The sequence below is a fragment of the Brienomyrus brachyistius genome, chromosome 11, assembly GCF_023856365.1.
Source record: "Brienomyrus brachyistius isolate T26 chromosome 11, BBRACH_0.4, whole genome shotgun sequence".
Classification (NCBI taxonomy): Eukaryota; Metazoa; Chordata; class Actinopteri; order Osteoglossiformes; family Mormyridae; genus Brienomyrus; species Brienomyrus brachyistius.
Window position 1 is genome coordinate 20,284,369 of NC_064543.1, and position 24,207 is coordinate 20,308,575.

Here is a 24,207-nt window from a genome sequence, read left to right on the forward strand (position 1 = left end):
TAAAAGCGGGATAAAAAAAAGGGAAAAAGGAGAAAAAAAGAAAAAAAGCAGAATCAGGTGGTAATTCTGCAGGGTGTTTCAGCTGGTTGTGGGACATTTGGGACTGACCTGCATGTTTGATTAAATGTTTTAATATTGATGTTAGTCTGCCTAAGTAAATCAAGAGGAAGAAGGCATGATTAGGTTTACGACTTACTACGGATATTGCTATTACAATTATTCAATTTCTCTTAAGCCACCAATATCCAATAACAGGTATCCGGATGATATGGAAAGAGCTTCCAGATTTTACAATCTCAGTTGATTTGTGATGTATTTTTCAAAACAATTTCTCTAAAATGTGCCCCTGAAATGTTTAAGTTCCAGAACACAATTTCTCTCTAGTATGTGTCCTAATAACTGACATACAGCCTAGATATTTGTGTCATATTTTACTTGTGCCATTGTGTGTTTAACTCCTGGAAAAGCAAAGCTTGTTATGGGCAAAAAAAAGCAAAACTTATTGTCTTATTGTTCCAGGCATGGTGCAGAAGTCACGAAGAGGAGTGAGGTTCTTAAATGTGAATTGTGAAATAAAAAAGCTTGGTTTTTTTTGTGATTTTGGTTTGATGCTGAAGATATCATCATAGAATTGTTTTGGAGTTTTGCTTCGCACTGATGTTACCCAGTAAACAGAACTGCAGGAGACCTTTATGTCCAGTTCATTTAACATACTAAATGTTCTACCTGGTTGTCATCATCGAACAATTAATGACCAGCTCGTCCTTGAGCCAGAGGGCCACTGGAACCAGATGCAGTGTCACCATCCTCAAATTGATGGCTCCACCTAGTCTGTTCTTCAATCCACCTCCCACTTATACACAAGCATGTGACACAGGTGCATTGTGTCTGTACAACCATCAGATCTCACTAAGCACTGTTGTCACAGATGTTGCCAGAGCGTTGCCATGACGCTGCTGAATGTCTTGTCTTATTGCACATTTTAAGAGGGTAATAATGAAGACAAAATGTTCCCAGGTATGTCTAACCATATAATGATCTCAGTGGCGGTACTCGCCACCATTCAAACCACAAACAGTCACTACACTAAATATTAAATAAAACCATTCCTTATTTAGCAGATACTGCTAAACCAGCTAGCTAGCTACAATCTTCTGACTCTGCTTGCTAGCTGCTTATTTAGTTTTTGAAATATCTGGGGGGTGGGGGTGAAGCAGAGACCACTAACCCGCCCCTGTGTGTGCACTTTTCCGAAAGCCGTCTTTTCATCTTGGGAATCCGGATATCTCACATTTTCAATTGTGCTCCTTTTCATGTGACATTCTCTGCATTTCCTAGGGTGGATGGGAGAACTTCGAAATGTCCCACGTTAATGATTTAAACAGGCGCAGGGAGACGAGATAAATAATGAAAAAGCCGAAGGCACCGAAAGAATGGAGGTAGGCTTTTGTCTGAAAGAGTTTGTGCTGTTGAGCTTCAGTTAGACTTACTGTCTGTGCTTGTCCATGTTTATGCAATTTGTACATGTGTGATCTCACACAGGAGAGCCCTGTATGAGCGAATGAGATCACCATACAGAATTACACATGGACACTTATGTATACATGTATTTTAGGTGTTAAGTCATGTATAGAGCTGGTTGAGTGTCTTGTTACAGTACAAAATCCAACTTCTCAGCCAGGAATCTATGTTGAATAATGAATGCAGTTAATAAAAATGATTGCATAATTAAAACACATATGATTCAAGTAACTGCTAATGATAATTGATCAACTGGATATGTCTCAGACTGAACAGTTAGGAGATCTGTAGTACAGCTCTGAGACCATTAAGAAGCTTAGTAGAAAATAATAAATAATTTCTTACATAGAATTACAAGTATACCATCCAGATATCAGGCAGATAGGGGGATATACTTAAAGGTTTCTTGTTACTTTACATTCATTCAGGGTATAGCGATCACATTTCTTATGTATTTGGCAGAAACGTATTGTGTTTTTTATTAATATTAGACTTATGATTAATGAGAAGCATGCAAAGTGGTTTGATGAATATTTGCATCATTATTCCAGCAGACAGGTTTATGGTGCTGTACATGCAGATCTCCCCTAGAATATGAGCTGTCTGCATCTTGTAGGGGAAACTTCCCTTCCACACAGCTGCCTGTGATGATGCTTAAAATTATGCTTTTCTGTTTGCCATTAGTACATGTATGCTCACACAGACATGTGTCAGTGGGAAGCCTGGGGTCTGAGCACAGGGTCAGCCGTGACCCCAGAGCATTTTTCGGGGCAGGGGGGATCAGTTTAGGGCCTTGCTCAAGAAGCCAGCACTGATGCCGTTATTCTGGCAGCATTGGGATTTGAACTAGCAACCTTCTGATCGCCGGCACGGTAGCCTATCCCACTGAATCACACAGCGCCCCCTATGGTAACTGTCAGAGCTCTACCGAAACACTACGACCAGCGTCGTTACCTCTGTTTTGAGATTCTGCTGGGTGATGGACAGCTTTCCAGCTGATGCCTGGAGCCCCGTGTCTATCTATCTCCTTTATTATTGATGGATGTTATTGACTAACGTCACCCCCATTGCCCTCTTTAAACAGAGTACAAACTCATAAAACATTTTACCGTACAAACATGCAGGCCGGCTCAATACAAGCTCTTCGGCAATCAATGTTCCCATATAAGGAGCCAGTGAACCGTGAGCCTATCGCACAAGGACTAAAGCCACGTAACCTTCTCACGGTCGTCCCAAAAAGCGATTTTCCGTGTGATGGAGCTTTATATACATTGTGCTGTGTACAGCTTTAAATTTGTATGGATTCTTCATGCAATGTTTATTGAACTTGTCGTAGTAGTGCTGGTCAGTCTCATTTCCTACGGGAGATTGCACGCAAAAACAGCTATCCAAGTGAACGACGGTGAAGTTTCATTCGTGAACGGATTGTTCTTTTAAACCGGTTCTTTTTAGTGACTCGGTCAAACTGGTTATCAAATCTAAACGAATCAAACATTTTGTAAATTCATGCACCGCACAGGTGCACAAGGCTAATTCTAAAAATCGAAAAATATTTCACAAATTAACATATAAAACATGCAGCTAGTTTATTCTAATTATATTAGAGAATTTATTATTGTTCAGTGTTATAATTTTAATTTTAAATCCATTGTCGTTGCATGCAAAATTTTAGAAGTTGCTTTCCTCTAATCTACAGTACTTTATTTTGCTCATAGGAAATGTTTATGATATAATTTATCATTATTTCTCATTATTTCTTATTTAAAATGCATATACTTACATTATTGCCATTAGTACAAGTATGCTTTGGGATTTGAACTAGCAACCTTCTGATCATCACAGTTTTTATAATTTAGTTACTAAGTTTGGAGTCTCATTCCCCTAAGCCTGTTGTTCCTGCTCGGTATGAGTATTTTAGTACTCAGTATTAAAAATGACGAGGTTTTTCAGGAATGCATTAGTCGCATTTTAGCAGAAGTGACTCTAGTAATCTCTGTAGTACTGTATGTAACAGGATACTTCATTAAGTTATAGGAACACTGGAGTGAAGTCTGAGGGGACGGTCATGTGACCTGCTGAGTCATCCACTGGGCTGCAAGGGCGCCATCCACAGCCCGATGCCTCAGGAACGGAAAACAAAGTGAGACAGGAGGAAGCGCTGGACAGAGTTCTGGAAACAGGCACTAGCTGCTTGTTCCCAGCCACTACAGCGATCAACAGGAAATACCTGAGCTTGAGCAAGAAAGACTGCGTCATTACAGTTTGGTCTTGGTGGTGAATGGGCCAAATTTATATGTTTAATAACTTTTGCAAATGAACAGAAAATATACATGCAGTGTAAGATGTAGTAGTGTCATATTACATTAATTTAATCCCCTGTACTTACAAAGAATCCAAACTGCATTTCTGTCAAAGCGCAGTGCGGCATGTACAGTAAAGCACAGTCGCTGTCTGTACTGTCTTCAACAGCACCAACGTGTTGTCCTGAGGGGCAGAGGATGCTGAAACACTTCTCTTTGTATCTGCGTAGCGTCCAGTCAGCCACCGCTGGTGATGTATGTCCAAGACAGGATTCCACAGCTACATTTTGTGCATTTTTCCACAAACTAATTCTAGCATCTGATCCACAATCAAGAAGACCAAACCTCCCCATTTTTAGCTGGAATAATTTCAATATTGGTTCCATTCTGGAAAGTTCACACAGTAGTACACGAATGATATAGAAACTCACATATTTTTCCAATCTGCAAAAAACTTTATCTATGACGATTGGCCATAGAGTTGCCATGTAGAATTAGTATAATTAGTTTTTTTGGATGAATTGATAGAGGAAATGTAGACATCACACACTGGTCAACAGCATGGTCTTACACACCACCTACAGCTTGACAATTAAGCTGCTGACCAGCTTCTGCAGGTCCTGGGTCCTCATATGTGTGGTGTCCAGCACCTCCTCATGATTGGCACACTTGCTGCTGCAGTAATCCATCACTGCCATGTTGGTGATCAAGGAGAGGCCCAAGACTTTCAGTCCGCAGTGCCGGGCCACAAGAACCTCTGGAACAGTGCTCATCCCTTGAATGCAGTGAAAGTGTAGTCAGCAGAAGGCTGTTGAGTCAAAGGGTACTCTTCCACCCCACCAGGTACCATACTTTTGGTACGGTACTTTCGGTAATTCTATGGCTCCTTTTCCACCGACTTCCAGTCAAGCACCAGTATCAAACGAAAGATGCGAGCTTCAACTGTGATCTGATTAGAAGACTAGATATAAGAAAATGAGGACGGCACGATAAAGTATTTTATATGATATACTAGGACAGCACGGTATTTTGTTGTTATAAATTTTGGTGTATTTATAAAGCAAAAATGGAGTTCAACATATATTTCTCATAAACCCATCTAGGAGTGATTTAAAAAGCAAGGATGAAAATGATTATGACTGACTCGGAAATGAATGAAACGCTCATGTAAAAGCAGCGGAGGTAAACTTTAAGCAGATTTTGAAACATATACTAGATAATCTTGAAAAGGAAAAATCACCAAAATTGCTAAACTTGTCAAGTTTTTTCCTATGACAGGGTAAATATGTTTTAGCAAAACTTAAACCATGTGCACTATAATATCCGTGCAGAACTGAAGGTAAGAAAAAGGCTGATTTTAATCTATCTGACTAACGATGTGATAATCCCATGTGATAATCCCATTGACAACTAATACATAAGTAAAAGTTTTGAAGCGTCATGATCTGATTCTGATTCTGATTCAGAATCAATTCAGCATATTCGATTGTAAATTGAAAATTGAAAATTGCAGATACATCATCAGCACTGCACTGCAGCCATCTTTCAAATTCAGTACAAAAGACCCGCCTCGTGCTGTGATGTCATTTGGTGCCCGTACCAGTTTTAAGCCAGTGGAAAACCAACACCTTTAAGTTCTGTACTTTTGGTACCAAAAACACGGTACCTGGTGCAATGGAAAAGCGACCAGAGAGCCAGCGATGGAATTTAAGCAGTAAAGGACTGAAAAGCAATGGTTACAGTTAAAGGGGGGGGGGGGCTTCAGACAGAAAGTGGGAGCAGCAAAGGAGAGTCAGCTGCAGCACTGCACTAAAAACACCAGAGTGCTGTGCACTGTCAAGGGGCGAGAGTTTCCCCACACAGAGTCAAACAACTCTGAGAAACAGTGGACTGGAAGAATCCCGAAGTCACCTCCCGCGCCTGCCTCCCACCCCCCGGCACTCACCCACAGCATCAGCCCCCAGCTTCTGCAGCAGTCTGCACTCAGCGATGGTCTCAAAGCATGGGCCCGCCAGCACGCAGTACACCCCCTGCTGGAGGAAAGAGGAGCAGCCCTGCTCACGGGCCGCGTCCCGGGCCAGACGCCACAAGTCACGGTCATAGGCATCGGACATGCTGGGGAAGCGGACTCCAAACCTGGGGGGGGGGCATGTGACAATGATAGATAGATAGATAGATAGATAGATAGATAGATAGATAGATAGATAGATAGATAGATAGATAGATAGATAGATAGATAGATAGATAGATATACTTCTGATTGTGCAGGGGAAATTTTCCACATGGCTATTACATTTCACCCATTGCAGCTTTGAATATTATATACTAAGATATTAAATTTTTATTTGTATACATCATAAACACTGTTGTAAATACTATTTTTATACGTACTTTACCTGGGAGAATAATATGATTACAGGCAAATAAATACCACAGCCTTGTTGGCACCGCGGTTGTGATTACAGAATGAAAAAAAAAACTTGCTTAAAATTGAAAATGTGAAACAAATGCAGAACAGGCAGGTATTCCAGGCAGGCAGGGGTGGGGGGGGGCATCACCTCTCGTCGTTGGGGCCGCACAGCGGGTTCTGGCCCGCGAATCCCAGCATGTTGATGTGATCCTTTATCACCATGATGTCACCGACATGGAATTCGGGGTTGAGCCCTCCGGCAGCATTGGTGACGATCAGAGTCTCCACACCCAGAAGGCGGAAGACCCTCACGGGGTATGTCAGCTGTCGGGTATGTCAGAGCCGTCTGAGGCTAGCGGGACAGATGTCATGCATCCCCGCAGAAAGCATGCAAACAGAATTTTTATGGGATTTTGTCCCATCATCACCTGGATGCAGCCTCCACAGCATGTCTGTGTCTAATAAGAGCCCAGAATTTAACCTTTTATTTTAAAGTCATGCATCAGGTCATTCTCAAGGGCCGATGAGCGAGCTTTACGAGAGGCCAGGAAGCCGCGGGATGTGAGCCGGTGATGGTTAGCTGCATGCTCCTGGCTAATGAAGCTGACTGCACTGTGCTGTTCGCCAAAGGTCATTCACACAGTCACTCATAAACCAGTTTGCTTTATATGCTGTTATATGCAGTGTGCTATTAACTCCGGAATCCGCCAAGATTCCGGCAGCACCAAGGGATACTGGAACCGGACAATCAGACGCTATCTAGCTAAAAACCTGTGCATATCAATATACTGAATTTATTCTGAAACATTATGCAAACTTCCTACTAAAACAATCATTCAAAGCAGGACAACATAGAAGTTCTGCATTTCTACCTCTCCATGTAGTTCTTTTTTGTTTTACCAGAGAAATTTAGATTCACCCTTTAAATAGCACAGCGAGGGTTCCCTGCAGAGGACTCATATGGAGGGGGTTGGGGGGAGGGGGGTGAGGGGGGTAAGGTTGACTCACCTGGGCGACACTATAACCCTCATAGAAATGAAAGCGGCCCTTCATGCAAATGCACTGTTTCCCATTCAGCTCCCCGAAGACCAGCTGGCCAGCGTGACCCTGCACTGCAGAGGGGCGGGACAATGAAGAGATGATCAAGATGGGGGGGAACTGGAGGAAGAGACCAGCAAAACCAACAGAAGCAGAATCAGCAAAGCCAGCAGCCAGTCCTTTGGCCTCAAAGCCCTCGAAAGTGTTCTAATTGCTCACTTGCATTTTTAGATTCCGCTCACTAATAATATATAGCGTCACTGTCAGGATCCATCTCTGTCGATCTGTTTCCCTGCTTGGCCAGCTGGTGTTGCTGTCAATCCCATTTTTAGTTCCCCTAGTCTTGCATGTTACACGGGTCCCAGTGTGTTCCCCCTTTCCCCTGCTCCCCAGGCTGCCATGTGTCTGCGTGAGCTGAGTGTCTTGCGAGTACTGAGTACCCCAACTATCATGGGTTTGAGGCTGGTCTCATTCGATTTTTTTGATTTTTGTTTGTCACCTTGGCTAATTGTTATTGTATTTCGGTTTAGATATTTGTTTTTGTGTCTTTGATTCAAGTTTACCTTGCCTTGTGTCTTGTTCAGTTATTAGGGGCGTTCAACAAAGCAAGATTTCTCACTTAACTTGGTTAACTTAAGCTAGAAGTCATGATTGTCCAACAGAAACGGTACTTACCTAGACTTGCCCAATCTAGCTTAAGTTAACCCAGCTGAGAAATTTCGCTTCCAGTCGGTATTTCAGAAAGCACAATTTCTCAGCTAGCTGTGCAACTTCAGCCAAATGTGAAATCTGCCCAATAGGAACAGAGGTAAGTTACATTCCTACTGGACAATCCTCCCATCTGACTAATGAAAAAAATCCATCTTTGGGCAATACCCCCATTATGTTCCGTTTACCTATGTTCCCAATATCTCCTAGTGCTGTTAATTACCCTCACCTGTGTCCTGTTTCTTTAGTCTTCAGTGTATGGTTAATTGGTTATGGCTCACACCTGTCCTTTGTCTAGCCCTAGTGTGCCTGTATTCTGTTCCTCATTTGCTCCTGTGTTGCTCCCTACATTGTTCTTGTTGTCTACCTGCTTTGTCTTCGATCCCTCATGGTCCTTATATTCTGTTTATTTGTGGAGTTCCACTTTTTTGATCAATAACACCCCTTTTGTCTGAGGGTCACTTTGAGGGTCGTCTTTCCTCCGTGCCACACCGTAACAGTCATGTCATGCCCAGCTGTGAATGATGCATATTTCACAAGAGGAGGCCATATTTTGGCTTTGAGATGCAACTTTATTAACACAACAACTGTAACTGTCTTAAAGGCAATGAAACCTTGCCTGGAAACAGTCTGAACCATCTGAGGGTCAATCAAGACTATGAGCTCTGCTGCTGGCACTCTGGGTCTGTTTATTAAAGGCCTTAATGAAGAGTCATGGCTCGGACATTGAGTCTGTCGCTGAGTCCTTGAGTAGTAACTTCAAGCCCGCAGCCTAGGACAGCGGCTGTGGCTTGTTAATTTGCTGCTAACTTCTTTAGCGACAGGCTTCTCGTTTGATTAGTCTGACTCATTACTGGGTGGACCTGCCCTTGAGGCAAGTCTCCATGGAATCATCCGGCGTCATTTCATTTGGCGACGTGTTATAAATATACTGTGGACCCTGATGCATCCCACACCTTAAATGACTCTATTGATTTCGTGATTGTTTAATGTCGCATTTCGCAAATGAATGGAAAAGCATCATGAGCCTCGTTTATTCGACAATGTAAACAAAGGCAGCGACGCCTCGGAGGACCCCCCCCTCCCCCCGCCCGCCCCCAGTGTGGGCAGGGCCACAGATGCCGCTGGCAAGACCAGCACTGACCAGTGCTCCTGGGGAAGTTGGGGATCTCCTCATAAGGGAACGTCTTCTTCTTCTCCAGAAGGTCAGCCAGGCCACCCAGGCCTGAGCCACAGATGATGGCCACAGTGGGGCGCCGCTCGATGCGAGTCAAGAGCCAGTTTGCAGTTTCTTTGTAGTCGTCGTATGTGTAGCTGAGGGTGACAGGAATAGAGAAGCCAATCAGGTGGTGTCACACACAACAGCGACCTCGGTTAGGCAAAGGCGCACTCTCAGCACTGCTCCAGTAGGGGGTGCTGTGCGACTCAGCAGGTTTGCCCATGATCAGAAGGTCACTGGTTTGAATCCCAGAGCTGGCCCTTGAGGCTTTCAGCAAGGCCCATAACACCCAACTCCAGGGTCCTGCCCATTAGCTGACCCTATGCTGTGACCCCCAAGCTTGCTCTCACCTGTCTGTGTGTCTCATGGAAAGCAAGATGGGGCAGATAAAGAGAATTTCCTCATGGGGTTAATGCAAACTAATCAGTTTCTATTCATACAGTGCGAGTGTGTGTGTGATTGTACATATGCGTGAATGAGTTTATGTGTATACAAGTGTGCATTATCATAATACTGATTCATATGGTTAAAATAAGTTTTATGTGTATACTAATAGGATGTTAGTGCATATAATTAAAGTAATTCATTTAAATATTGTCAAGAAATTGTGCTAATTTCACACTGTAATGGGTATTAACTTGACGAAAGTTTGATTTAATTTTGCTAATTGTGGCAAATGGTTCACTTGAGCGCAGCCCGGTCAAGCAATCGGTTGAGATCAGCTTGCAACGAACACACTAGTTAAACAGGGGTGTGCAGAGCAAAGACAACAGCACAGCAACGCAAGTACAGAGGTCCTCTGTACAGATTTCCATGACATCTACAGGATAATTGGATTAGGGTTAAGTCTGCCTGCCTATGCAGCACTTATGTGGCTGTCAACACAGAATAATAACCTCCAACATGTAAAATGACATTTAATTAATGTTTTAAAAATACATTTTATATAACGTATGATTAGTTCAATATGTGGTGCTGTACGTCTACTCAGTGACTAATTCTTGGGATTGCCTTCTGCTGCAGATAACACCATTGTTATAGATAACTATAAAACTCATTTCAGAGAAATGGCAAAGGTCACCTACTCCTCTGAGTCATCTGCAGAGCACCAACAAACCAGAACTCAAGTAATAAAGTTTTCATCTGTGAAGGGGTCTTTGAATGGATAACCTGAGATTGGTTTGCAGGAGGGGTAACGTTATGCCAGGTTTAATCTTCTTCGACACACAATAATTGAGTAAATAATTATTGACCGAATGCACTGGACGACGGCAACACTTTTATCACTCGCTCTTAGCAGTTTTTCATAACTGCTGTATGTTTCCCCTTTTGCGAACAGATCAGCGTCAGTGCTGTACTCTGATCACGCAATATCATGTGACACGTTAAACTGAAACTGGGCTTTGTCGCTGCTTGGGGAAGCTGTCCTTTCTGGCAAAAGTGGCAACTACACGAATGAACCTGCTGTCCAAAACAGATAAGGTTGCAGATAGATAAAATCCCCTAACGGTGGTTAATGGGGGCAAGTGCACCCGGGTTACGCTGTCCAGGGTGCTGTCGGTAGTTCCCTGCTTGGAAACAACACAGACCATACTTAACACCGGTTTATAAGAAAATTAACGCAATAATATGTAATAATACTTATACAAACGAATATGCCACTGGTACTGTAGCTACACGATAAACTAAATGTTTATCCCAAAATATGACGCTCTGATGTCCAGGCGTTTTTAAAATGCCTATAACTCTGATGCTTCTTTTAAAGATACATCACAAACGATTAAATTTAGTCAAATTATTTTACATAAATAAAGTTACATACTTAATGTATGTAGCCTATATTTAATGCTTTTGCTACTTTATCCTCTGTTTGCAACCAGCATTCATGCACCTGGCCAAAAATCACACGAATAAATACAAATACAAATTTATTTTTAAAAAAAATTCCGTAAAAGTCAGCCTGTTTTAATTAGGGTTTTCTCCTTTTCTTTCATCGCAGTCTTTTATTGTGAGTAATCATTGGTGTTCTGTAGTAAAGTTAGTTTAAAGAGAAATCGAACCCCGCAGAATATCGAATAAAGTGATGGCCCTTTTTATACGGTAATATGCTTGACATCCTACCTGTGCTTCATGGCAGACATGGCGACTGGTGCCGAGGAGCTTGTTCGGTACCTAAGGAGGCGCTCTGCTTATGCGGGTTTGCTAATGTCAGCTGGATCTTCGCGATCGCACCACAGGTGTCACCGACTTCTAGGGTCCGTCCTTCGAATGACGGGGCAGTTTGACGGAGGGGGAGGAGGCGCTATCTATCCCTCTCTAATACCATTAAAATCCACTTATAATTATTGCTTGTGGTCGCAACTGGAAACGTTATATATCAGTGAGAAACCCATTAAGATGCAATCAGGATATGCCGAAAACGAATTCTGCTTGGTTATGAACAAGTAACACAACAGAAGAAGGGTTTACTGCTGGAAGTGACTGCTGGTGGCTCTACGGGTAGCACTGCAGCCTTAACCCCAGCGCTCAGGTTTATCACGAGTGTGTTTACTGGCTCGCCTCCGTGGCTTTGCGCGATCCCCCAGTATCCCGCGGCTTCAACCCGTAATCCAAAGATATACATTTAGTCTTTTTGGCCTTTCGAAATTGCTCATTAATCAATGAACGTGCGAATGTGTGCCCTGCAATGAACATTAACCCCGTCCAGGATGCCCCTTTCCATGTGCTTTTGCTGCCTGAGTTATAGGCTCCCAGCGAACTTGACCAGCATAAGCGTTTGAAAGCTATAAAATTATAAAAAATATCGGGCTAACCGGCGCAGTGATTGTTCAAGCTTGAGGGAGATGATTAATTGTAATGAGAGACATAACTTTGTCGATATTGTTATACAACTGCATACATATTAATGTTGATTAAATTGCTTCACCTTTTTTGCATTGGTAATTTAATTTATATTCGTTTATTATTATTCGGGGTCCAAGCGGAGTAGCTGCTGGATCCTTATTGTATTTCTATTGATTGTTATTGTTATTGCCATTGTTATTGTGCTGTTAACAAAACAGTTGGTACTATGAAAAGGTATAATTCCATACGTTAGGTATGAGATCCATGTGTTTAACAAATCTGTTAGCATGTAAGCCTATGCAAAATGTTCATTCCGACATTCGGTGACTGCGTTTGACCATTGCATTGTACAGTATAGGCAAAGTTGTCTCAAAGAACAGCCCCACCAGCAGTTATTAATCCAATCTTTGGGTCCGTTGTTGAGGTGATACAGGTTGGCTTATATGGTAAAATTACAGTGCTGTCACTCTAATATTATAAACAAACATATATAGATAGATAGATAGATAGATAGATAGATAGATAGATAGATAGATAGATAGATAGATAGATAGATAGATAGATAGATATGTTCTACAGTGCTAATACGCAGCTACTCACTGAAGCTGCCAGTCTCACACCGAGCGGAATCAAGATACGAGATCGATAATAATGATTTCCCTGCGATGTGTGAGCGGGGCAAAACCCTTTGAGTGAGAGTAATAGAAGATTCTTTTGAAGAGCTTCATCGATCAGTTCAAACCACACCGCCAGTTCATAGAGCTCATCGGAGATATTAGAGCATTTCCCACGGCAGGTGGAATGAACCTGTGAGTTTGCACGAGCCGTGTGATTCTCCTCAACAGCGCCAATCTGCTATTTAAATGACGGCTGACTGGTGAGGAGAAAACCAACCAGTACAGTCAAAATCAGTCAGAATTATTAGAAATGTAAAGAACTACTATGAGGCGTATGAATAATTGCAAATAAAACCGAGTAATTTCAAGTCATTTTCTGCAAGCACTGACGTTTTGATTGTCCTCAAAAAGACCACTTTACTGGTGAGATAATATCTACGGCTGCTACCGCAATCCAGCCTGCTCAATATTTCCCCTCATTTTTGCTTTGCTCATTATAATATATGGAGGCAAAAGAAATCAGTATCCAGGCATAGATTTTACTTTCTGCTAAATGAACGTGAAAGAACATTCACTTTGACCTCAACTGACTGGATTTGGTTAAAGATCCGTGTTGTTATTACCTCCATGCTGGATGGCTTCCAGTTGGCCTGAATAAAGTTTAACAGAGTTTAGTGAACCATTTTCAATTGTATTCTTATCTTGCTGAGCTTGCTTTGTGTGCATGTGTGTGTGTATTGGGGGGGGGGGGTGTATATATTACATTGTGGGGACCAGATGTCCTCACAATGTTATACAAAATTTCTTTCATCCCCACAAGGGGAAACTATACTATAAAAATCTGTGTTTGCAATTCAAAGACTAAAAATAACCAACATCTTGTGTCTTATTTGGTTACTTATGGTTAAAGTTAGGGCTGGGTAGAGGTTAAGGTTGACATTGTTGGGATTAGGGGTTTTCCCATAGAAATTAATAGACAAATGCATGAATACAAACATGTGAGTCTGGTCATGTATACATTACATTGTATTAAATTGATTTGTAAAAAAACTGTTATTTTGACCATGTGGTATATAAAAATCTGTGAATGCAATCAAGAAACTAAAAATGCCAAAAATCTTTCATTTTGTTTGGTTACTTATGCAAACCTTGGTTAAGGTTAGAGCTGGGTAGTGATTGTCATAGTTGGCATTAAGGTTTTGATCATAGAAATAAATGGAGAGTTCCCACAAAGATGTACAGTAGATATATAATCTGCATGTGTGTGCAGGTGGCTTTGTATTTACCAAATGTCCCCATAATGTTTACAATCTGTTACTTTTTACTTTGTGTGGACATTTTTCAGGTCTCTGCAAAAGAAACTTCATTTTTATTAAATTATGTGAATGGCATAAAAAAACTAATGTCAATTTTTAAAAATTTTGTTTGATTACTTAAGACTGGGTAGAGGTTAAGGTTGCCAGTGGATTGGGGTTATCGCCATAGAAAATCAATGCAGAGTCCCCACGATGATAGGAATGTATGAACTGTGTGCGTGTTCGTGTCATTTCAGTATTCTTCTTCCTTCAGAGTGATGCTATACACACTTGCTGTTTCCAGGGAAAGTCCGATATCACTTATAATGTTTGCATTTGGAGGGAGGAGAGTCTTCTGTCAAATTATGGTGTTGCAATGTTAAAACAGATTACAGGTCCTAATAATGTTACGCTTCACATTTTAGCTGCCTAAGGGATATTTTCACCATCTGATCAAGTAGTACATTTAAAATCTGATTACATCATGCAAGCAGTAAACCTTAAATATAATAAATGTCTCCCTGCGGGAATGAGGGAATGACAGGGAAGAATGAGTGTGCCGTGTCATTCTGTCAATGCATGGCGAGTCTCTGCACTCCTCTTTTTGACAGGAGATTGACAGGACAGTTGGATCACAATCCATTCATGTCTGCCAGTATGGAGTCAAGCCTACACAAAGGAAGGTCATACAATTCCCCAGTGTTTGTCCAGGTCATATTCTGGTTTGCTTGCACTCTGGGTTTCAGGGTGAGCAGAGGCTTATCGATTCTGCCAGGGAGGCGGAATTCATCTCGACTCATTTGTTGGCAGACATTGTCACTGATTTACAGGAGCCTCCTTGAATTTTTTTAATGTATGAGTGCTGGATGAATTTCTCATTCTTAGTATGCAAGAGCGTCTGTGTTTGTGTAAGACGTCGGTGTTCCAGTCTGTCTCCAGTAGACACGTCCAGTGATCTAGTGCATTCTGTTGATTCATTCCATCTCTCCCTTATTTTGTAATTAATCATAAATATATTCCTGACCTATCGTCTCCTTAACACTTCTCGCAAGTTTACTTTCTTTGTTTCTGTCATGCTGAAATGGAACATATTTGACTGTTTTTCATTCTATACCTTTGTTGTTTTGATGGCAGGTTTCCTGCCACTCAACACCCCAAATAAAACTGATGATTAGCAAAGCAAAATTTTTCGTAAGTGGATTAGCGTCGCCGCTAACTTTTAAAACTGTTAGCGAGCCAATTAGCCTCCATTAAATATTATTTCCGGTCAATAATTTGTTGTAGTTAAGGTACTCTGGGCTAAATGCTAGTGAACAAAGATAACGTCCATTTAATCTGGGGTACCCTGAATTAAGCAGATAAGAGGGGCCTGTATCAAGAAGTTGAATTTCTTGCTAAGTCGCATAACTTGTCGGATTTCTGGTACCCCGGTTTAAATTGACTTTATCTTTGTTCACTTGCATTTAGCCAAGACTACTTTAAATACCACAAGTTATCCGACTAAGCAAGAAATCCTGCTTCGCCCCAGGTTATTTTCTTTTCTCTTATTTTCTGGGTATTGATTGACAGAGCTATAGACCAATAAAGAGCTGAAACTGTCCTTTGTAGTTCTGGGTAAAGGGCACCATGTTTGTAGTCCCCAGTCGGCTTCACTAAGGGCAAAATGTCAACATGAGCCAGTCACGCAAAAGGATTCCTCGGACAAAAACGCTTATATCTTGCAAACGGAATATCATTGAAAGAATAATTATACCCGAGACTCTACAGAATCCAATGATCCTTATTATCCCCAGATAATCACTCCAGCCCTGTGCAGCTGTCTCGGTATGTTTTCGGTTTTTAAACTCAAAACCAAACTAAAGTTAAATTCTTATACTAAAAGTTAATAATTAGTTGTTAATGTTAGCTTCTGCAAAATTTTTTAGTGGTTTATCGGTTTAGCGTTATCTAATTAAACTTCAATGGATTAGTTAATGTTAATGGATCAGTGGTTATCGAAGCCAACTTCTCGGCTAGCTGTACCCATCACTGCATTTACGGTATCCCACTTTAAATGTACTTTATTTTCATTCACATACATTTAGCCCAGACCATCTTATCTGGCTATGTAAGAAATCCTGTACAGGCCCCAGGCCATATGGTTGTGTTTTACATTACATTTTATTTATTTGGCAGATGCTTTTATCTAAAGCAAAATACATGTACAAAAAACAAACAGGGTCCGGCATGGTGGCGCAGTGGTTAGCAATCACCCCTCTGGGACCTGAGTTCAAGTCCCCTCCAGGGTTTCATGTGTGTAAAGTTGGCGTGCTCTCCACCCTGTCGTGGTGTCGTTCCCCCACAAGTCCAAAAGCATGTCAAGGTGAATTTGAGCTGCCAAATGGTGCATTAGCTTGAGTGAGTGAACGGTGTTTGAGTGTGTTAGGTTTTTTCTTCTCTAGAATAGGCATCAGACCCCCCACCCCCCACACACAACCCTCAACAAGACACGTGGTTACAGAAAATGGACAGATAGAGGTTCAAGCAGGGTTAAGGGTCTTGAATTGGGCAAGTGGTTATAGAAAAAGAATGGATGGCAGGTCAGACAGGGGTTAAGGGCCTTGGTTAGGGGACCAATGGCAACATCATTCTGCTGACCCTGGGATTCAAACCAGCAACCTTCCCGGTACCACGACACAACCCAGTGAACCACTTGCTGCCCCTTTACCTGTCTCCTACGCAGACCTCACAGTTTGCACCCTGCATTACTTCTGTTCATCTTGACATCAGCTGGCAGAGCCATTGGTTGTCAATATGGTGACATGGGCAAAACCACACATGGTTCACCAGCTGGAATATGCACAATCTATCAAACCACCGTACTACAACCTCTCTGGAGAGCAAGCGTGTGTGTGGAGCTCATGACTGAGGCCGAGGAGGTGTATCAGGCAGGAGAGAGCGGAGCCCTCCATCACAGCGGGGGTCTGCAGCTCTGGGGAATGCTGTAGCAGGTACAGCTCGACATCCATCTTGGGTCGAAGGGCACTTCAGTGCAGTATTAATTGATGTGGTGACACAGATTAAGCATTCAGGCGCTCACTCACAGTTCTTTATCCCCCTTTAGCTTTACTCCACTCTGACTTATTACCATGCGCAAAATTCCACACCAGCTCTTGACTTTCAGTTGTAACTGTACTTATTCAGAAATAAAGCTCATTGTAAGGTTTATCATAAAGACGAATACTGCAGACTTTCATATTTTAAAAACTCAGCCTCCTAAAATTTCAGCAGTCAATTATTCCTTCAGTTTATTTAGTGGATGCTTTATCCAAAGCAACATACAATTTTGAGAAAACAGGAAAAGACAGTTCATAGAGTCATTAGGGGTTAGGGGTCCTGCTCCAGGGCTCAACACTGAGATCCCTCTACTGACCCTGGGATTTGAACCAACAGCATTCTGATCGCAAGCACACTAATCTAATCTGTTAAGCCAAACACTACCCCATCTTTGTTGTATTTGAAACCATGTTGCTTTGTTTATTTTCTTTTGACCTTTACTGTGATTTCGTTTCCTCCTGCCAGCTTCAGGACATACCCCATGCGCTGTTTCCTGAGGAGTCCTTTCCTGTAAAAGGGGGATGTAGCTGCTCTGAAGGATCAGTGGGATACGAAAGAGTGGAAGGTGCTGACTGAACCTGTGAAAGTAACGTTCTGGAGGAGAGCGTGGATATTCAGCTGGCTGATGAGTCCTGCTGTGCCGTGTCACTCATATCAAGCAGCTTCTTCTGCTCTAGTGTTAAACCTACAGGAGACGTGGAACCCCAAGATGTGCTACTGCAGTGACGATGAGCTTATGAACAAGGGGAAGATCATTTCCTGGAAATAGTTCAGATAATGCACAGAGCAGCACTTCACAAGCAGGAATGTTCGTTATTTTTTTATGCTTACCTGATTATACACATGCGTTCTCATTCTCACTGGTGGATGTTCAATCTTTCCATCACAGCTTCCCTCAGCCCAGGTTCCCAGGTTATAAAGCACATGCGTCATGCTGCTCTCCGTCTACGAGGCCAAACCTGGAGAAAACACGCTCCTCTCTGGGTGCTTTGTGCTTTCATTTCTTCTTCATCTAATCGTCCGTTCTCAGCTTCATAATAGAAATTGGGAGTTAATAACCCATCTCCCTGAAGCAGGTCAGGGTGGAGACGGAACTTTTTCATCTTCCAAAACACAATAATCTTCCTCCTCAGCCCTGACCGAGGAATTACACCAACTGGTTATTTTTTATTCTTTGCACAACAATATAATTTGTGCATGTGGCATTAGCCATAATGTTTTTTAAGAGGTTTAACTATTTACAAGAATAACAAGAATGTTCATAGAGTAATTTAACAAAGGGGACTGGTAGTGTGGTGGCTTACAGTAGGGGGGGGGGTTTCCAACCTTAAACCAGGCCCCCCCCGCAATGAAAACAGCACAGAGCTTGGGACCCCAATCACTCATGCATGATCAGTGTAACTTTAAACTAAAGCCTTGAGTGGGCTTTAATATTTCTTTATCTTGGGGGAGGTGGGGGTATTATTTAAGTATTTCTCATTCCAACGTTGGGGGGGTTGATCGCGTGTTCTCTCACAGCCTGTGTGGTTTTTCTCCTGCACTTTGAAAATGTCAGGTTCATGTTGATCAGTTCTTCTAAACCACCTTATGTTTCCCAGGGCCTGGAATCCCACTCTGGATAAACGGCGAGGAATAGAAGAAACAAAAACTGTTTCTTAAAAAAAGCTATGAAAACATCATTGTGGATTTTGTAACAAAATATTTATTTAGCTGAGAAATTTTCAAATCAGTTCAGCAGGAGTAATATATGTCAAAGCCAATGGAAACGTCTCACTTGAGCTTGTAGCATAACCCATGGCAGATTCATAAGCCACAGAAGGGTAGCGGGTACCATCATTAGCTATTTCCTGTCTCGATTTTAACCATTTCCTGTTTTCTTTGGTATGACGATGGACCCCCATGAACAGAGCACTGGGAGATGCTTAAATTAATGTTTCATTGCTACAAATGACAGCCAAATTCAGTTTGTAGTTCAGTCCTCATGTATGGTTAGGCAGTGACAATTCTGTGTCGTTTCCTCATGAACGGATTTTAAAAAGCATCTACAGTATGTGTACTCAAAACCCTAGAGAGTGAATGGTTGAAGATCACAGAAGACTATGAGGAAACTGTGACCTTATATCCTGACTAGAAATGATCCCCATTGAGTATAAAGAGTCACAGCAGCAGAGAACACAAGGGGTTGGTTGAAACTAAATCTTGGTCTGGATTTTTACTTTCTGGACTTGAACTATGCACCTCTGCCCCCAACCCAGACTAATTCAGTTATGTTCCTCATATTTTAGGGCCCCTGTTGCTTTAGGACCTTGGACTCATCCTAACCCCCCATCCCCCACCTTACAGATCCCCTGACTGCTACCTGTACTACCAACCTCAATACACCGCAGTAACCTTTTTACTATATATTAGTTTATGGAGTTGATTGATTATTTTTTTACTATTAGCAGGATGAGGTGGTCTGCTATAATAATGCATGCAATCCTATATGTGGGCTGCAGGCTACAGTGTTGTACTACAGGCTGCTTTATAAAATACACTGAGATACTACTTTTTTTAATATCCTATATATCACAAGGACTGACATAGTCAGCTGGGTTGAGACCATCAATGAGTTACGGTAAAAGTTTTTTTTTGTCTTAAGACACAAAACTTGGCAAGCTCTGCAATTTAATGATTACCTAGTATATGTTAAAAAATTTGTCTAAAGTCTACTTTTGCATAAGCTCTGCTCGCACTCGCACAGGAACTGGTTAGCGAATGACATTCATCTTCCGCTGCATGGAAATGGCTCCATACAGACAAAAGCAGAAGCAGGTGCTTTGATGCCACTTATTTGTATCTGTTGGCACCATCAAATTATTTGACAGAAAGACTCTTTAGGTAGAAAAATTCTGTTCGGCTGCAATTTATTTTGGGCAAAGTTATTTTGGTTAAACATGATTGTTTAATTAATATTGTAATATTACTGCATAGTGATTTTCTTCCAATGTCATTCACCACTATGTTGATTTTATGCACAGAAAAGAATATTTAGAACCGATTCAGTGATACCAACCTTAGAAATGTATCAAATTGGAGTGAAAAGAAAATCAGTGGTATCGCCCATCGCTACTCCAGATTCATGTGTGGGTTTTGAGGAATTGCCTTTGCGATGTTCAGTGTTCCTTTGTGACCTGCTGAAAGGGTGCAGTAAAGGCCATGAACACGACGCCTGATGCAGCACTAACACTGATCCGGCAAAATCAGGGGCTTTGCACTTAAAATCCGCTCCTGGGTGACTGTTCCCCATTATCATTCAGCATTAAATGAAAAGTAGGCTATCTAAAAACTTCAGTTACTCCTCGATGAACTCTTGACGTCTGTTATATTTCAAAAGCTAGGCACAACTTTCACTAATCCTCACTTCCGTACCTTTTCTACTGGTTTTGACAGTGTTGTGTCATTCAGGACAAAGAACGTGGGAGTGAGCAAGGTTAAAAAATGGGGGGGGTTTTATTTAACTCGAACGGACAAAACTGAAAACCCACAATATCACTCTAGATCTGAAAGGGAAGGAGGGGGGGGGATGGATGGAGGAAGGCAGGGAACAGGCAACACAAGCATGCGATGTTAAAGCTATGCTGGGGAGGGAACAGGAGGGTTACGTGAACATGGCAGGCAACTCATCGCATAGTCAGTCCAAACACTAACAAACCTTGGTTAAAATAGTTTTAAACTGTGAAATTGTTGCATCTTTAAAATGCAGTTGCAGCACATGTGAAGTGTTTGCACACGTAGGCTAAATGCTATACCGGTAGATGGTGTGTTTCAATCACAACCGAGATATGGGTCTCTGGTGACCAAGAGGTAGCCTATCTGAGCCTTTCGTACTCCACTCAGAGGTAGTCAGTCCTTTGGGTCTCTCATTCAGTCATGACCGAGAGGGAGCCTATCTGAGTCTCACATTTCAGAGGACAAGGAGAAGAACAATTCTGTGCTGGTAAGTTAATGTTGGTGTATAGTTCCTGTATGGGCCAAATTGTTTGCGAACGTCACACCGTTATTCAGAAAGCTCTGGAAATGAGCTACCGCAGATAAGCTAGCAAACGTGAGAGAGATTTTAATCAGAAAAGTGCCTTTGCAGACAGCGTCCCCGTTTGCCAATCTTGCAGCCCCCACCGGGGTGATTTGGGGGAACTACTGCAGCCTGTGTTGCCTCATCTGGCTGTTCAAGTGTTTAAAACAGGGGTGGCCAATTTCATCCAGAAATGGCCCCTGTGTGCGCAGGTTTTCACTGCAACTCCCTAATTAGATTACTAATCACAGGACTGATTGGCTGAAGAGTCCTAACATCTGGGTTTGAACAGCTGACCTAAAGGTTACCCCAGAAACCTGCATACACACTTTGCGGATAAGATTGGACACCCCCGGCTTAAAAGATGTCGAGAGCAGAAAGTCTCAATTAAAACAGCAGAGAGTCGATCAGACATCAAACAGAAAAATAGCACTTAGATAAGAAATAACTCCATGGATGGATGGATGCGCACAAACACATACACACACACACACACACACACACACACCAGAATTCACTCTCATAAGGCTCAATATTTTATGTCTGAGTGCTTGTGTGACACAGAAAATACAAGGGAAATGATACTGCCTCAAAGTTTACTCCATTGCAGGTAAAAAGGCAGGGAATTAATACTTTTATGATCCTCCTCCAATCAGAAGGGAGCAGCTTGACTTTTTGAAGGGCCACACGCAAAGATAAGATGCAGGCTGTGCTAGCCGACGTGTTTAAATGCAATCTTGGCGCTGCATTGATTGCAATATAAGATTATGAGATTGAGGTAATAGATTCTGCTGCTCGCCATATTTTGAAACGTCGATTGTACATATGTGGAGGAGCAGATGCTGTAAAGGACCCAGAAGCAGAGAATTCCTTGCTACGGGTTTTATTCCTGCTCCACTGCTGTACACATGCAAAAGAGTCACAATCGTGATAATAATACAAACAGATTATAATAAAAATTACAATTTCAATAAGAACTAGCAGCCACTAAAACAATACAAAAAACACAATGAAGGAATAAAATAAGACCTAGAGACAATATTGTAGCGCATGGCGCTAGGGGATTGGATAAGCTAGACCTGGTCCTCTTCCCATCATTCCATGCGGTGACCGCCTACCGGATAAGTTTCCAACCATGAGCTGATGGTTAGGTGTGAAAGGTATGAGGGGTTCAGTCTCTAACTGACCTGTGAGAAAGATGGAGGTGTGAAAGCGCAGCTGTATTTATAAAGACATTAATAAAAGAGCAGACTTTGGGTCTATACCATGTTTCTACCTTTGCCTAGTTCTGCAGAATGTTCTAATATTTTTTTTTCTGTCTGTTAAAATGGATTTTCCAAATAGGTTTCCAGACACCACTGGAATATTGAAATCTGTCTGATTCTGCTCCATTGTAAAGGAATCTGAGGTGAAGAGAGAGACCTTTTACTTTCTATTAAAATACTTCAAAAATAGTCTAAAGTTCTGGTATGTCCTCTTCTGATAGACACAAGGTGACTTCAGTCACCCACTCGGCCCTTATAACACTTTGTGGCCATTTAAATTTGACCCTTTCCCCAGCAATTACAAGTGGTCTCTCATACGACTTTGACAGGCATGAATATATGAATGAATATATGGGGGCCGGAGTCTATCCCAAGAGGCACAGGTGAACACCCCCAACAGGATGCTGATCCGGTCACATGCTACAGGCAGTGAAGACCTGCCAATCAGCCTAACTGCATGTCCTTGGACCTAAGGAGGAAATGCAGAAGAGACCCACAGGAGATGGAGAAAACATACCGACTGCAGAAACAGAGAGTGAGGATGGACCTCGGCCTTCCAACCCCAAAGTGTGTGGTGACAGTGCTGCTCACGACCTGAACCACTGCAGTGAAAATGTCCAGAAATCTGGACAAAAATGTCTCATATACATGGGACAAGTCAGTTTTGCGTGAAAAATCTTGAATCAAAAAGTGTCAGAGGCCTGGTCTTTTCTGTAGGACAGCTCACAGCTTTCTCTTGTCTTCTGGCTCCTTGGGCCTGGAACACAAACCAGGGATTGGATGATCACATCATATACCAGCCTGTCATTGGCCGGGTGAGTGCGTCCATTCAGCATGGGATTGGTTCCCAGGGCCTATGATTTACTATGACCCGCCTACAGAGTCATTCAGCCTCTACCCCAAGACCTCTGACATTCCTCTGCATATTTTCCCACCTTTCTGCGATTTTTCCCTTGTTGCTATTCAGACAAGTAGCTATTATGGAAATTACTGTTGTAGAAATATAAAACAAGCTGCTAACAGTTTGCATTTTGATGAGATTCTCCGCCGCCTGTGGAGCTGCGATTTGCTTACGCTGTATAATGTTGATTCAATCTCACTGTTTCCATTTAGCTTACATGAGTAGCTGCTGACTCTTACTTCATAATCACACACAGGAACCCGCCTCCATTAACAGTATACACATCTATAAATGTCAGCCCAGTGGGACTTTTAACATACTAGCATAAGCTTGGCTGTGGCAGCTAACTGTTGCTGACAATAGATGCGCGGGACAATTTGATGCAAGAGATGCATCTAAGGAAAGGTTCTCCTCTGCTTTAAAACAAACATGGCAGAAGATTAAGTAAGAAGCGAACGGCTGTTGATGGGAGAGAATCGATTGCGCTTTTTCACAGTGACTGACATGCTCCTTGTTATCTTTCTCTCCCGGACAATCTGTGATCACCAAGGCAACCCCAGACATTACCAGCATATTGATGTTGTTGATTTCCTACCGATTCTGCGTATCGATCACGCAAGCAGCAGCTGCTGTTTACATTTCACCTCAGACTCGACGAAGGTGCCGCGCGTCTCTCTGAAACTTATTTTAATTTCTTGTTTAATTGGACGGTTTTACTTCAAGCCGCCTCCGTGCTTTGGTTTCCTGGGAATGCACAGGGGGCTGCGTCTGTCTGCTCTCTCTGAATTTCACTTATGGCCGCATTTCCCAGACAAATAACTGGTGGCTATTAAAAATTAAATATATATCCTGCTCGTGCATTATTTATTTATCAATTATCATCAAATGAGTTACATTCCTGTTTTAGAAGAAGAGGTGGTTCAGTGCTGTCCTTGGTGA

The 24,207-nt window shown here is 42.1% G+C and overlaps 1 protein-coding gene across 1 annotated transcript; it reads right to left on the reverse strand.

Annotated features, from left to right (window-relative positions):
• Nucleotides 1-3,776: 3,776 nt before the first annotated feature.
• Nucleotides 3,777-11,476, reverse strand: LOC125704281 (purine nucleoside phosphorylase-like). Its single transcript, XM_048969713.1, has 6 exons — nt 11,318-11,476; nt 9,122-9,291; nt 7,240-7,343; nt 6,380-6,555; nt 5,767-5,957; nt 3,777-4,596 (listed from the first exon to the last, which is right to left on the reverse strand). Exons 1-6 carry the CDS (start codon nt 11,335-11,337, stop codon nt 4,400-4,402), a joined length of 858 nt encoding a protein of 285 aa, XP_048825670.1. The 5' UTR covers nt 11,338-11,476; the 3' UTR covers nt 3,777-4,399.
• Nucleotides 11,477-24,207: the final 12,731 nt, after the last annotated feature.

What these genes read in the sequence shown, in the direction of transcription:
- LOC125704281 (XM_048969713.1), bottom strand. Translation starts at nt 11,337, where the DNA reads ATGTCTGCCATGAAGCACAG. An exon ending in TGCGGCCCCAACGACGAGAG is followed by an intron (nt 5,958 to 6,379) that starts GTGATGCCCCCC and finishes CCCCCCCCCCAG; the next exon opens with GTTTGGAGTCCGCTTCCCCA. An exon ending in GCTGGGGGCTGATGCTGTGG is followed by an intron (nt 4,597 to 5,766) that starts GTGAGTGCCGGG and finishes ACTGCATTCAAG; the next exon opens with GGATGAGCACTGTTCCAGAG.